Source organism: Telmatherina bonti (assembly GCF_933228915.1).
Source record: "Telmatherina bonti genome assembly, chromosome: 24".
In the NCBI taxonomy this organism is placed as follows: domain Eukaryota; kingdom Metazoa; phylum Chordata; class Actinopteri; order Atheriniformes; family Telmatherinidae; genus Telmatherina; species Telmatherina bonti.
This window is the reverse complement of record NC_136633.1, coordinates 269,130-285,970: the sequence shown is the minus strand read 5'-3', so window position 1 is coordinate 285,970 and position 16,841 is coordinate 269,130. Positions and strand designations below refer to the sequence as shown.

The window sequence follows — 16,841 nt, the reverse complement described above, 5'->3', positions numbered from 1 at the left end:
GGAGTATGTGTAATGGATGGGGCGGGTAGGGTGTGTGCCATGAGGTAGTATGTGAGTCAGTTGGTACGTGTGTGTGTGTGTGTGTGTGTGTGTGTGTGTGTGTGTGTGTGTTGGGGGGGGGTTGTGCCCCAGGGCATGGCTGGTGCACTGGGGTGCAGCCTGGCCTCCACTCAGCAGCTGTCTGGGGATCCTGGCTCTCCATTGGTGTGTGCCGGACCCTCTGCCCACAGGGGGTTGCCTTTGGGCTCTTGGGGCCCTAGGGCCCGCGCTCTGTCTGCCCTGGGCAGCCGGTGCTAGGCTGGGTCGGTTCCTGCCGGTCTGGGCCCGCTGGGGCCTGTTCCCCCTGACCTTGGGGGACTCCGGCTGGGGCTCCCCTCCGCTGCCTCCCAGGTGGGTCCATAGCTGGCTCCGGGGTGGGGTGGTTGGATCCTGTGCTTGGGGGTGGTTACCGGTCACCTGGGTCTCGGGGTCCTCCTGGCCTGCTTCTGGCCTTTGTGTGGGCGGAGTCACATTGTGTGGGCGGGGTCACATTGGCATGATCACTCTTCTCTGAACACGTTCCACTCTGCATGTTCTGCATGTGACACAGTCACTGAGTCGTCTACAGGATTATTCACTAACAGCAGCTGGTTTTTTTAAATATCAACTCCCATTGATATTTAACCTGATAGTTTATGGTTCTCTTGACACTTGATAGTCTAGTCCTCTGCAGGGGGAATAAGAATCTAAGATTGGCCTGTTTGTGTCTATGTGTGTGAATATGTAGGTACATGCGTCTATATAGGCAAATGCGTATGGGTGTATATGCGTACGTATGCAGATGTCTGGTTTTTTCCTTCTTTCCCTTTCTATCTCCCTCTTTTCCTCTCTCTCTACGAGGTGTTTTCTTTCTCTTTCCATTTATCTTTCTGTTGCTCCTATCCTCTCTGGTCTGGTCCAGCAGTAGAAACTCAAAAATTTACAATCTGACTTGTAAACATCTTCACTGACGCTGCAGCCTCTTCACGTCTGTTTTACATGCGCTTTTCATTTCCAGCAGGTAGAGGACCAGGTAGGCTACAGGAGACATGTTTAAAAGGCGCGTGCATGAGTCATGTCTGTCTCTAGGCAACGTGACTGTCCAACAGGTGGGGAGGAGGATGGACCTGCAGATTCTGCACGAAAAGAACATTTTTGCAGACTGCTGTGTTTTCTGTGTTTTATTTAGTTGATTATTTTTAGACTGAGTGTTGATGTGTGTGACCTATATGTGTAGGCTTCTGGAAAGTTATGAAAATACGGAACAAAGTTTGTCTCGTATTGGTTCAATCCGGGACGCAACATTTTTCTGTCAATTAAAGGACGATTCCGTATTTTACGGGACGGGTAGCGACCCTATTCCCAGTTATTCCCAGATGTTCCCAGTTTTTCTACTGCCGGTGTTTGTTCAGGGAAAGCCCATGTGGGTCTGTCCAGAACTTTTAACCCACACAGAACTGCGTTCCCAGAAGTCCCTTTTCCCGTCCGGAAGAGAGGCGGGTTCTGGAAAACCGGCTCTGGCCAGATCCCCAGCTAGTCCACATCCCGTTGAAATCCACCACAACAGGCCCAAGCCAGACCAGAACCAGGTCCAGATTCGGGGGGGTTTGGGGACATTCAGCGGTCATTTCCGCTCGAACCCGCGGCGGGTTCCGCAGAAATCCGGACGGATGTTTATGTGTCAGCTGCTCCGCACAGACACACGGACGGCTGGAAAACCTGCAGAATCCGGTAAGAAAACGCAGTTGTTGTTGTTTTTTTTTTATTTTAGCTCAAGTTTTAGTCCAGAAACGGAACCAAGAACCCTGCAGAGTTCTGGTACCGAGACCAGTTCTGATCTTTGACCATGGCGCGACTTTAAACTGAGCATTGCTAAACTTTAACTTTAGTCAGCTGCTTTATGAATGTTTAACTTCTGAGTTTCTGACAGCCAGCGTGGCCCAGTTCTGGTCCAGTTCTGGGTCATGTGATCAGGAGATGAATCGTCTGCAGCTTCCTTTAAGATGTGGAGGAACAGTTTGTTTCTCAACATGCTGCAATCCTGAAAAGAGAAGTGGACTGATTGTCACACACATGAAGACATCAGTCCAGATGCAGAGGCTTCCTGGACCAGTTCTCCCACAATAAACCATCGACCTGTCTGTCAGCCAGCGCTGAGCTGAGCCAGGTCGTCTCCCGCCAGCATGGCTCGCTACCTGAGATACTTCACCACCGTGGGGGACCAACAGCCGGGTCAGTGGGAGGAAGAGGAGGAGCTGCACCAGGACAGCCAGGACCTGAGTCCAGCTGAGGGACACTTCCCAGTCACACTGAGCTTCAGGGATTCGTTGAAGAGGCTCTACAGCGCCGAGCGCTTCCAGGTAGGAAATGTACCAGCATGCAGATCAGTGCTGGATGATCTGAGCAAGCAGTGAAACACACAGCGAAAAACAGCCTGCAGTGCTGAAAACGTACAATTCTCTGGAGAAAATGCTCCGTCAGCTAAATCTACTTCCTGAATGAAAAGTAAAATGTTATCTGGATCAGTGACTTTGTTGTTACAGTATCCATGGTAACCGTTGATGAGTTCAGTTTCTGTGTGTGTGTTCAGTCATGTGAAGATCCACCTTCAAGTTCTGATGTTTCGCTGAGTGAGCATGAAAATCAACAACTGGTACAGTTCAATCCTAATTATGTGGAGTGGTTCGTTCACATGCTGCCGTAGAGAGAGACTTTCTGCCGCAAAGCTTACTGGTTTTCTAACTGGACTGTAAACTAACTGTTAACTGAGGCCTGTAGAGTCTGACACGTATGAGTTAAAGCTCTACTAGGTAATGTTCCTCAGAGACATGTTCCTCTGGTTGAAGTGGTTCCTCGTCCTGATAGTAGTCTATACATTCTATAATCATGAACAATAAGAAATATAGTTAGACCCCTCAGTTTACTGTAAATCTGTAAAAACTCTGACCAATCCAAACGTTCCGACCCTAATGTAGTTGTTCATTTCTTATATTTCGTAGCTTCTTCTCCCGGCTCCCCTCCTCCCCCTCCAGCAGCGCATACCTGATCGCCACACCCTGCATATAAACAGCGTGTTAGGATGAAAATACAAAGTAGTGAAGAAGAAACTCGGAAGGCAAACATGGCTGAGAAAATGCAGGAAGGATTTCCCGACCTGGCTCGGTTTATTTGCCTCCTCCCGCTAAACAGCCGAGAAAGAGAAAATCGTTGGTGGAAAAAACTGCGAACTAGAAAAACACTCAGAGCACAAACCTCCGCCAAGGCATTTAACAAGTTCCTGGATCCAAAAGGTGATCCGTATTACTTCCAAAATTAAATCACTTCTTCCTTTTTATATTTCCAACAACTCTGGAAAAAGTCATTAAAATCCATTCATAACTTTTTCAGTTATCTTGAACACAAAGAGATAAACGCTGGTAAACACATAACCTCCTTAAAGGAGGTAGGAAAAAAGCCCCGGATCACGCAGGGAGCAAAACTAGTGGAGGAGAAGCCAAGAGAGGGGGAGGAGCCAGGACAGGGCGCCACTTTCACATCTTGCTAGCTCCTCAACATTACCTACCTCAGGTCTTGCAGGTCACTGCAGAGTGACATGTATGAACCAGTTAACATGCTAACTGAGGCCTGCAGAGCGACATGTATGAACCAGTTAACATGCTGAAGCCTGCAGAGTGACTTGTATGAACCAGTTAACATGCTAACTGAGGCCTGCAGTGTGACATGTCTGAACCAGTTAACATGCTAACTGAGGCCTGCAGAGTGACATGTATGAACCAGTTAACATGCTAACTGAAGCCTGCAGAGTGACATTTATGAACAAGTTAACATGCTAACTGAGGCCTGCAGAGCAACATGTATGAAACAGTTAACATGCTAACTGAGGCCTACAGAGTGACATGTATGAACCAGTTAACATGCTAACTGTGTCCTGCAGAGTGACATGTATGAACCAGTTAACATGTTAACTGAGGCCTGCAGAGTGACATGTATGAACCAGTTAACATGCTAACTGAGGCCTGCAGTGTGACATGTCTGAACCAGTTAACATGCTAACTGCATCCTGCAGAGCGACATGTATGAACCAGTTAACATGCTAACTGAGGCCTGCAGAGTGACATGTATGAACCAGTTAACGTGCTGAAGCCTGCAGAGCGACATGTATGAACCAGTTAACATGCTAACTGAGGCCTGCAGAGTGACATGTATGAACCAGTTAACGTGCTGAGGAGTACAGAGTGAAATGTATGAACCAGTTAACATGCTAACTGAAGCCTGCAGAATGACATGTATTAACCAGTTAACGTGCTGAAGCCTGCAGAGTGACATGTATGAACCAGTTAACATGCTAACTGAGGCCTGCAGAGCGACATGTATGAAACAGTTAACATGCTAACTGAGGCCTGCAGAGTGACATGTATGAACCAGTTAACATGCTAACTGAGGCCTGCAGAGTGACATGTATGAACCAGTTAACGTGCTGAAGCCTGCAGAGCGACATGTATGAACCAGTTAACATGCTAACTGAGGCCTGCAGAGTGACATGTATGAACCAGTTAACGTGCTGAACCCTGCAGAGCGACATGTATGAACCAGTTAACATGCTAACTGAGGCCTGTAAAGTGACATGTATGAACCAGTTAACGTGCTGAGGACTACAGAGTGAAATGTATGAACCAGTTAACATGCTAACTGAGGCCTGCAGCGTGAGATGTATGAACCAGTTAACATGCTAACTGAGGCCTGCAGAGTGACATGTATGAACCAGTTAACATGCTAACTGAAGCCTGCAGAATGACATGTATGAACCAGTTAACGTGCTGAAGCCTGCAGAGTGACATGTATGAACCAGTTAACATGCTAACTGTGGCCTGCAGAGTGACATGTATGAACCAGTTAACATGCTAACTGAGGCCTGCAGAGTGACATGTATGAACCAGTTAACATGGTAACTGAGGCCTGCACAGTGACATGTATGAACCAGTTAACATGCTAACTGCATCCTGCAGAGTGACATGTATGAAACAGTTAACATGCTAACTGAGGCCTGCAGAGTGACATGTATGAACCAGTTAACGTGCTGAAGCCTGCAGAGTGACATGTATGAACCAGTTAACATGCTAACTGAGGCCTGCACAGTGACATGTATGAACCAGTTAACATACTAACTGAGTCCTCCATAGTGACATGTATGAACCAGTTAACATGCTAACTGAAGCCTGCAGAGCGACATGTATGAACCAGTTAACATGCTGAAGCCTGCAGAGTGACATGTATGAACCAGTTAACATGGTAACTGAGGCCTGCACAGTGACATGTATGAACCAGTTAACATGCTAACTGCATCCTGCAGAGTGACATGTATGAACCAGTTAACATGCTAACTGAGGCCTGCAGAGTGACATGTATGAACCAGTTAACATGCTAACTGAGGCCTGCAGAGTGACATGTATGAACCAGTTAACATGCTAACTGAAGCCTGCAGAATGACATGTATTAACCAGTTAACGTGCTGAAGCCTGCAGAGTGACATGTATGAACCAGTTAACATGCTAACTGAGGCCTGCAGAGTGACATGTATGAACCAGTTAACATGCTAACTGAGGCCTGCAGAGTGACATGTATGAACCAGTTAACATGCTAACTGAGGCCTGCAGAGCGACATGTATGAAACAGTTAACATGCTAACTGAGGCCTGCAGAGTGACATGTATGAACCAGTTAACATGCTAACTGTGGCCTGCAGAGTGACATGTATGAACCAGTTAACATGCTAACTGAGGCCTGCAGAGTGACATGTATGAACCAGTTAACATGGTAACTGAGGCCTGCACAGTGACATGTATGAACCAGTTAACATGCTAACTGCATCCTGCAGAGTGACATGTATGAAACAGTTAACATGCTAACTGAGGCCTGCAGAGTGACATGTATGAACCAGTTAACGTGCTGAAGCCTGCAGAGTGACATGTATGAACCAGTTAACATGCTAACTGAGGCCTGCACAGTGACATGTATGAACCAGTTAACATACTAACTGAGTCCTCCATAGTGACATGTATGAACCAGTTAACATGCTAACTGAAGCCTGCAGAGCGACATGTATGAACCAGTTAACATGCTGAAGCCTGCAGAGTGACATGTATGAACCAGTTAACATGGTAACTGAGGCCTGCACAGTGACATGTATGAACCAGTTAACATGCTAACTGCATCCTGCAGAGTGACATGTATGAACCAGTTAACATGCTAACTGAGGCCTGCAGAGTGACATGTATGAACCAGTTAACGTGCTGAAGCCTGCAGAGCGACATGTATGAACCAGTTAACATGCTAACTGAGGCCTGGACAGCGACATGTATGAACCAGTTAACATACTAACTGAGTCCTCCATAGTGACATGTATGAACCAGTTAACATGCTAACTGAAGCCTGCAGAGCGACATGTATGAACCAGTTAACATGCTGAAGCCTGCAGAGTGACATGTATGAACCAGTTAACATGCTAACTGAGGCCTGCAGTGTGACATGTATGAACCAGTTAACATGCTAACTGTGTCCTGCAGAGTGACATGTATGAACCAGTTAACATGCTAACTGAGGCCTGCAGAGCGACATGTATGAACCAGTTAATGTGCTGAAGCCTGCAGAGTGACATGTATGAACCAGTTAACATGCTAACTGAGGCCTGCAGAGTGACATGTATGAACCAGTTAACGTGCTGAGGACTACAGAGTGAAATGTATGAACCTGTTAACATGCTAACTGAGGCCTGCAGCGTGACATGTATGAACCAGTTAACATGCTAACTGAGGCCTGCAGAGTGACATGTATGAACCAGTTAACATGCTAACTGAGGCCTGCAGAGTGACATGTATGAACCAGTTAACATGCTAACCGAAGCCTGCATAATGACATGTATGAACCAGTTAACGTGCTGAAGCCTGCAGAGTGACATGTATGAACCAGTTAACATGCTAACTGAGGCCTGCAGAGCGACATGTATGAAACAGTTAACATGCTAACTGAGGCCTGCAGAGTGACATGTATGAACCAGTTAACATGCTAACTGAGGCCTGCAGAGTGACATGTATGAACCAGTTAACGTGCTGAAGCCTGCAGAGCGACATGTATGAACCAGTTAACATGCTAACTGAGGCCTGCAGAGTAACATGTATGAACCAGTTAACATGCTAACTGTGGCCTGCAGAGTGACATGTATGAACCAGTTAACATGCTAACTGAGGCCTGCAGAGTGACATGTATGAACCAGTTAACATGGTAACTGAGGCCTGCACAGTGACATGTATGAACCAGTTAACATGCTAACTGCATCCTGCAGAGTGACATGTATGAAACAGTTAACATGCTAACTGAGGCCTGCAGAGTGACATGTATGAACCAGTTAACGTGCTGAAGCCTGCAGAGTGACATGTATGAACCAGTTAACATGCTAACTGAGGCCTGCACAGTGACATGTATGAACCAGTTAACATACTAACTGAGTCCTCCATAGTGACATGTATGAACCAGTTAACATGCTAACTGAAGCCTGCAGAGCGACATGTATGAACCAGTTAACATGCTGAAGCCTGCAGAGTGACATGTATGAACCAGTTAACATGGTAACTGAGGCCTGCACAGTGACATGTATGAACCAGTTAACATGCTAACTGCATCCTGCAGAGTGACATGTATGAACCAGTTAACATGCTAACTGAGGCCTGCAGAGTGACATGTATGAACCAGTTAACGTGCTGAAGCCTGCAGAGCGACATGTATGAACCAGTTAACATGCTAACTGAGGCCTGGACAGCGACATGTATGAACCAGTTAACATACTAACTGAGTCCTCCATAGTGACATGTATGAACCAGTTAACATGCTAACTGAAGCCTGCAGAGCGACATGTATGAACCAGTTAACATGCTGAAGCCTGCAGAGTGACATGTATGAACCAGTTAACATGCTAACTGAGGCCTGCAGTGTGACATGTATGAACCAGTTAACATGCTAACTGTGTCCTGCAGAGTGACATGTATGAACCAGTTAACATGCTAACTGAGGCCTGCAGAGCGACATGTATGAACCAGTTAATGTGCTGAAGCCTGCAGAGTGACATGTATGAACCAGTTAACATGCTAACTGAGGCCTGCAGAGTGACATGTATGAACCAGTTAACGTGCTGAGGACTACAGAGTGAAATGTATGAACCTGTTAACATGCTAACTGAGGCCTGCAGCGTGACATGTATGAACCAGTTAACATGCTAACTGAGGCCTGCAGAGTGACATGTATGAACCAGTTAACATGCTAACTGAGGCCTGCAGAGTGACATGTATGAACCAGTTAACATGCTAACCGAAGCCTGCATAATGACATGTATGAACCAGTTAACGTGCTGAAGCCTGCAGAGTGACATGTATGAACCAGTTAACATGCTAACTGAGGCCTACAGAGTGACATGTATGAACCAGTTAACATGCTAACTGTGTCCTGCAGAGTGACATGTATGAACCAGTTAACATGTTAACTGAGGCCTGCAGAGTGACATGTATGAACCAGTTAACATGCTAACTGAGGCCTGCAGTGTGACATGTCTGAACCAGTTAACATGCTAACTGCATCCTGCAGAGCGACATGTATGAACCAGTTAACATGCTAACTGAGGCCTGCAGAGTGACATGTATGAACCAGTTAACGTGCTGAAGCCTGCAGAGCGACATGTATGAACCAGTTAACATGCTAACTGAGGCCTGCAGAGTGACATGTATGAACCAGTTAACGTGCTGAGGAGTACAGAGTGAAATGTATGAACCAGTTAACATGCTAACTGAAGCCTGCAGAATGACATGTATTAACCAGTTAACGTGCTGAAGCCTGCAGAGTGACATGTATGAACCAGTTAACATGCTAACTGAGGCCTGCAGAGTGACATGTATGAACCAGTTAACATGCTAACTGAGGCCTGCAGAGTGACATGTATGAACCAGTTAACATGCTAACTGAGGCCTGCAGAGCGACATGTATGAAACAGTTAACATGCTAACTGAGGCCTGCAGAGTGACATGTATGAACCAGTTAACATGCTAACTGTGGCCTGCAGAGTGACATGTATGAACCAGTTAACATGCTAACTGAGGCCTGCAGAGTGACATGTATGAACCAGTTAACATGGTAACTGAGGCCTGCACAGTGACATGTATGAACCAGTTAACATGCTAACTGCATCCTGCAGAGTGACATGTATGAAACAGTTAACATGCTAACTGAGGCCTGCAGAGTGACATGTATGAACCAGTTAACGTGCTGAAGCCTGCAGAGTGACATGTATGAACCAGTTAACATGCTAACTGAGGCCTGCACAGTGACATGTATGAACCAGTTAACATACTAACTGAGTCCTCCATAGTGACATGTATGAACCAGTTAACATGCTAACTGAAGCCTGCAGAGCGACATGTATGAACCAGTTAACATGCTGAAGCCTGCAGAGTGACATGTATGAACCAGTTAACATGGTAACTGAGGCCTGCACAGTGACATGTATGAACCAGTTAACATGCTAACTGCATCCTGCAGAGTGACATGTATGAACCAGTTAACATGCTAACTGAGGCCTGCAGAGTGACATGTATGAACCAGTTAACGTGCTGAAGCCTGCAGAGCGACATGTATGAACCAGTTAACATGCTAACTGAGGCCTGGACAGCGACATGTATGAACCAGTTAACATACTAACTGAGTCCTCCATAGTGACATGTATGAACCAGTTAACATGCTAACTGAAGCCTGCAGAGCGACATGTATGAACCAGTTAACATGCTGAAGCCTGCAGAGTGACATGTATGAACCAGTTAACATGCTAACTGAGGCCTGCAGTGTGACATGTATGAACCAGTTAACATGCTAACTGTGTCCTGCAGAGTGACATGTATGAACCAGTTAACATGCTAACTGAGGCCTGCAGAGCGACATGTATGAACCAGTTAATGTGCTGAAGCCTGCAGAGTGACATGTATGAACCAGTTAACATGCTAACTGAGGCCTGCAGAGTGACATGTATGAACCAGTTAACGTGCTGAGGACTACAGAGTGAAATGTATGAACCTGTTAACATGCTAACTGAGGCCTGCAGCGTGACATGTATGAACCAGTTAACATGCTAACTGAGGCCTGCAGAGTGACATGTATGAACCAGTTAACATGCTAACTGAGGCCTGCAGAGTGACATGTATGAACCAGTTAACATGCTAACCGAAGCCTGCATAATGACATGTATGAACCAGTTAACGTGCTGAAGCCTGCAGAGTGACATGTATGAACCAGTTAACATGCTAACTGAGGCCTGCAGAGCGACATGTATGAAACAGTTAACATGCTAACTGAGGCCTGCAGAGTGACATGTATGAACCAGTTAACATGCTAACTGAGGCCTGCAGAGTGACATGTATGAACCAGTTAACATGCTAACTGAGGCCTACAGAGTGACATGTATGAACCAGTTAACATGCTAACTGTGTCCTGCAGAGTGACATGTATGAACCAGTTAACATGTTAACTGAGGCCTGCAGAGTGACATGTATGAACCAGTTAACATGCTAACTGAGGCCTACAGTGTGACATGTCTGAACCAGTTAACATGCTAACTGCATCCTGCAGAGCGACATGTATGAACCAGTTAACATGCTAACTGAGGCCTGCAGAGTGACATGTATGAACCAGTTAACGTGCTGAAGCCTGCAGAGCGACATGTATGAACCAGTTAACATGCTAACTGAGGCCTGCAGAGTGACATGTATGAACCAGTTAACGTGCTGAGGAGTACAGAGTGAAATGTATGAACCAGTTAACATGCTAACTGAAGCCTGCAGAATGACATGTATTAACCAGTTAACGTGCTGAAGCCTGCAGAGTGACATGTATGAACCAGTTAACATGCTAACTGAGGCCTGCAGAGTGACATGTATGAACCAGTTAACATGCTAACTGAGGCCTGCAGAGTGACATGTATGAACCAGTTAACATGCTAACTGAGGCCTGCAGAGTGACATGTATGAACCAGTTAACGTGCTGAAGCCTGCAGAGCGACATGTATGAACCAGTTAACATGCTAACTGAGGCCTGCAGAGTGACATGTATGAACCAGTTAACGTGCTGAACCCTGCAGAGCGACATGTATGAACCAGTTAACATGCTAACTGAGGCCTGTAAAGTGACATGTATGAACCAGTTAACGTGCTGAGGACTACAGAGTGAAATGTATGAACCAGTTAACATGCTAACTGAGGCCTGCAGCGTGAGATGTATGAACCAGTTAACATGCTAACTGAGGCCTGCAGAGTGACATGTATGAACCAGTTAACATGCTAACTGAAGCCTGCAGAATGACATGTATGAACCAGTTAACGTGCTGAAGCCTGCAGAGTGACATGTATGAACCAGTTAACATGCTAACTGTGGCCTGCAGAGTGACATGTATGAACCAGTTAACATGCTAACTGAGGCCTGCAGAGTGACATGTATGAACCAGTTAACATGGTAACTGAGGCCTGCACAGTGACATGTATGAACCAGTTAACATGCTAACTGCATCCTGCAGAGTGACATGTATGAACCAGTTAACATGCTAACTGAGGCCTGCAGAGTGACATGTATGAACCAGTTAACGTGCTGAAGCCTGCAGAGTGACATGTATGAACCAGTTAACATGCTAACTGAGGCCTGCACAGTGACATGTATGAACCAGTTAACATACTAACTGAGTCCTCCATAGTGACATGTATGAACCAGTTAACATGCTAACTGAAGCCTGCAGAGCGACATGTATGAACCAGTTAACATGCTGAAGCCTGCAGAGTGACATGTATGAACCAGTTAACATGGTAACTGAGGCCTGCACAGTGACATGTATGAACCAGTTAACATGCTAACTGCATCCTGCAGAGTGACATGTATGAACCAGTTAACATGCTGAAGCCTGCAGAGCGACATGTATGAACCAGTTAACATGCTAACTGAGGCCTGGACAGCGACATGTATGAACCAGTTAACATACTAACTGAGTCCTCCATAGTGACATGTATGAACCAGTTAACATGCTAACTGAAGCCTGCAGAGCGACATGTATGAACCAGTTAACATGCTGAAGCCTGCAGAGTGACATGTATGAACCAGTTAACATGCTAACTGAGGCCTGCAGTGTGACATGTATGAACCAGTTAACATGCTAACTGTGTCCTGCAGAGTGACATGTATGAACCAGTTAACATGCTAACTGAGGCCTGCAGAGCGACATGTATGAACCAGTTAATGTGCTGAAGCCTGCAGAGTGACATGTATGAACCAGTTAACATGCTAACTGAGGCCTGCAGTGTGACATGTATGAACCAGTTAACGTGCTGAGGACTACAGAGTGAAATGTATGAACCTGTTAACATGCTAACTGAGGCCTGCAGCGTGACATGTATGAACCAGTTAACATGCTAACTGAGGCCTGCAGAGTGACATGTATGAACCAGTTAACATGCTAACTGAGGCCTGCAGAGTGACATGTATGAACCAGTTAACATGCTAACTGAAGCCTGCATAATGACATGTATGAACCAGTTAACGTGCTGAAGCCTGCAGAGTGACATGTATGAACCAGTTAACATGCTAACTGAGGCCTGCAGAGCGACATGTATGAAACAGTTAACATGCTAACTGAGGCCTGCAGAGTGACATGTATGAACCAGTTAACATGCTAACTGAGGCCTGCAGAGTGACATGTATGAACCAGTTAACATGGTAACTGAGGCCTGCAGAGTTACATGTATGAACCAGTTAACATGCTAACTGAGGCCTGCAGAGTGACATGTATGAACCAGTTAACGTGCTAACTGAGGCCTGCAGAGCGACATGAATGAACCAGTTAACATGCTAACTGAGGCCTGCAGAGTGACATGTATGAACCAGTTAACGTGCTGAAGCCTGCAGAGCGACATGTATGAACCAGTTAACATGCTAACTTAGGCCTGCAGAGTGACATGTATGAACCAGTTAACGTGCTGAGGAGTACAGAGTGAAATGTATGAACCAGTTAACATGCTAACTGATGCCTGCAGAGTGACATGTATGAACCAGTTAATGTGCTGAAGCCTGCAGAGCGACATTTATGAACCAGTTAACATGCTAACTGAAGCCTGCAGAATGACATGTATGAACCAGTTAACGTGCTGAAGCCTGCAGAGTGACATGTATGAACCAGTTAACATGCTAACTGAAGCCTGCAGAGTGACATGTATGAACCAGTTAACGTGCTGAAGCCTGCAGAGTGACATGTATGAACCAGTTAACATGCTAACTGAGGCCTGCATAGTGACATGTATGAACCAGTTAACATGCTAACTGAAGCCTGCAGAGCGACATGTATGAACCAGTTAACATGCTGAAGCCTGCAGAGTGACATGTATGAACCAGTTAACATGCTAACTGAGGCCTGCTGTGTGACATGTCTGAACCAGTTAACATGCTAACTGAAACCTGCAGAGCGACATGTATGAACCAGTTAACGTGCTGAGTACTACAGAGTGACATGTATGAACTAGTTAACATGCTAACTGAGGCCTGCAGAGTGACATGTATGAACCAGTTAACGTGCTGAGGAGTACAGAGTGAAATGTATGAACCAGTTAACATGCTAACTGAGGCCTGCAGAGTGACATGTCTGAACCAGTTAACATGCTAACTGCATCCTGCAGAGCGACATGTATGAACCAGTTAACATGCTAACTGAGGCCTGCAGAGTGACATGTATGAACCAGTTAACGTGCTGAAGCCTGCAGAGCGACATGTATGAACCAGTTAACATGCTAACTGAGGCCTGCAGAGTGACATGTATGAACCAGTTAACGTGCTGAGGAGTACAGAGTGAAATGTATGAACCAGTTAACATGCTAACTGAAGCCTGCAGAATGACATGTATTAACCAGTTAACGTGCTGAAGCCTGCAGAGTGACATGTATGAACCAGTTAACATGCTAACTGAGGCCTGCAGAGTGACATGTATGAACCAGTTAACATGCTAACTGAGGCCTGCAGAGTGACATGTATGAACCAGTTAACATGCTAACTGAGGCCTGCAGAGTGACATGTATGAACCAGTTAACGTGCTGAAGCCTGCAGAGCGACATGTATGAACCAGTTAACATGCTAACTGAGGCCTGCAGAGTGACATGTATGAACCAGTTAACGTGCTGAACCCTGCAGAGCGACATGTATGAACCAGTTAACATGCTAACTGAGGCCTGTAAAGTGACATGTATGAACCAGTTAACGTGCTGAGGACTACAGAGTGAAATGTATGAACCAGTTAACATGCTAACTGAGGCCTGCAGCGTGAGATGTATGAACCAGTTAACATGCTAACTGAGGCCTGCAGAGTGACATGTATGAACCAGTTAACATGCTAACTGAAGCCTGCAGAATGACATGTATGAACCAGTTAACGTGCTGAAGCCTGCAGAGTGACATGTATGAACCAGTTAACATGCTAACTGTGGCCTGCAGAGTGACATGTATGAACCAGTTAACATGCTAACTGAGGCCTGCAGAGTGACATGTATGAACCAGTTAACATGGTAACTGAGGCCTGCACAGTGACATGTATGAACCAGTTAACATGCTAACTGCATCCTGCAGAGTGACATGTATGAACCAGTTAACATGCTAACTGAGGCCTGCAGAGTGACATGTATGAACCAGTTAACGTGCTGAAGCCTGCAGAGTGACATGTATGAACCAGTTAACATGCTAACTGAGGCCTGCACAGTGACATGTATGAACCAGTTAACATACTAACTGAGTCCTCCATAGTGACATGTATGAACCAGTTAACATGCTAACTGAAGCCTGCAGAGCGACATGTATGAACCAGTTAACATGCTGAAGCCTGCAGAGTGACATGTATGAACCAGTTAACATGGTAACTGAGGCCTGCACAGTGACATGTATGAACCAGTTAACATGCTAACTGCATCCTGCAGAGTGACATGTATGAACCAGTTAACATGCTGAAGCCTGCAGAGCGACATGTATGAACCAGTTAACATGCTAACTGAGGCCTGGACAGCGACATGTATGAACCAGTTAACATACTAACTGAGTCCTCCATAGTGACATGTATGAACCAGTTAACATGCTAACTGAAGCCTGCAGAGCGACATGTATGAACCAGTTAACATGCTGAAGCCTGCAGAGTGACATGTATGAACCAGTTAACATGCTAACTGAGGCCTGCAGTGTGACATGTATGAACCAGTTAACATGCTAACTGTGTCCTGCAGAGTGACATGTATGAACCAGTTAACATGCTAACTGAGGCCTGCAGAGCGACATGTATGAACCAGTTAATGTGCTGAAGCCTGCAGAGTGACATGTATGAACCAGTTAACATGCTAACTGAGGCCTGCAGAGTGACATGTATGAACCAGTTAACGTGCTGAGGACTACAGAGTGAAATGTATGAACCTGTTAACATGCTAACTGAGGCCTGCAGCGTGACATGTATGAACCAGTTAACATGCTAACTGAGGCCTGCAGAGTGACATGTATGAACCAGTTAACATGCTAACTGAGGCCTGCAGAGTGACATGTATGAACCAGTTAACATGCTAACTGAAGCCTGCATAATGACATGTATGAACCAGTTAACGTGCTGAAGCCTGCAGAGTGACATGTATGAACCAGTTAACATGCTAACTGAGGCCTGCAGAGCGACATGTATGAAACAGTTAACATGCTAACTGAGGCCTGCAGAGTGACATGTATGAACCAGTTAACATGCTAACTGAGGCCTGCAGAGTGACATGTATGAACCAGTTAACATGGTAACTGAGGCCTGCAGAGTTACATGTATGAACCAGTTAACATGCTGAGGACTACAGAGTGACATGTATGAACCAGTTAACATGCTAACTGAGGCCTGCAGAGTGACATGTATGAACCAGTTAACGTGCTAACTGAGGCCTGCAGAGCGACATGAATGAACCAGTTAACATGCTAACTGAGGCCTGCAGAGTGACATGTATGAACCAGTTAACGTGCTGAAGCCTGCAGAGCGACATGTATGAACCAGTTAACATGCTAACTGAGGCCTGCAGAGTGACATGTATGAACCAGTTAACGTGCTGAGGAGTACAGAGTGAAATGTATGAACCAGTTAACATGCTAACTGATGCCTGCAGAGTGACATGTATGAACCAGTTAATGTGCTGAAGCCTGCAGAGCGACATTTATGAACCAGTTAACATGCTAACTGAAGCCTGCAGAATGACATGTATGAACCAGTTAACGTGCTGAAGCCTGCAGAGTGACATGTATGAACCAGTTAACATGCTAACTGAAGCCTGCAGAGTGACATGTATGAACCAGTTAACGTGCTGAAGCCTGCAGAGTGACATGTATGAACCAGTTAACATGCTAACTGAGGCCTGCATAGTGACATGTATGAACCAGTTAACATGCTAACTGAAGCCTGCAGAGCGACATGTATGAACCAGTTAACATGCTGAAGCCTGCAGAGTGACATGTATGAACCAGTTAACATGCTAACTGAGGCCTGCTGTGTGACATGTCTGAACCAGTTAACATGCTAACTGAAACCTGCAGAGCGACATGTATGAACCAGTTAACGTGCTGAGTACTACAGAGTGACATGTATGAACTAGTTAACATGCTAACTGAGGCCTGCAGAGTGACATGTATGAACCAGTTAACGTGCTGAGGAGTACAGAGTGAAATGTATGAACCAGTTAACATGCTAACTGAGGCCTGCAGAGTGACATG

At 45.8% G+C, this 16,841-nt stretch overlaps 1 protein-coding gene across 2 annotated transcripts in view; it reads left to right on the top strand.

Moving 5' to 3' along the window:
- The first annotated feature begins 1,615 nt into the window (after positions 1-1,615).
- The window catches only part of hvcn1 (hydrogen voltage-gated channel 1), a 56,087-nt gene continuing 40,861 nt past the window's right edge, over positions 1,616-16,841 (top strand). Inside the window, exons 1-3 of one of the 2 annotated variants that reach the window (XM_079263888.1) lie at positions 1,616-1,749; positions 2,166-2,378; positions 2,609-2,671. In XM_079263888.1, coding sequence (XP_079120014.1) covers positions 2,202-2,378; positions 2,609-2,671 — 240 coding nt within the window. In that variant the 5' untranslated portion in view covers positions 1,616-1,749; positions 2,166-2,201. The remainder of the gene's footprint in view (positions 1,750-2,165; positions 2,379-2,608; positions 2,672-16,841) is intronic. The other variant, XM_079263889.1, reaches the window with a different exon arrangement.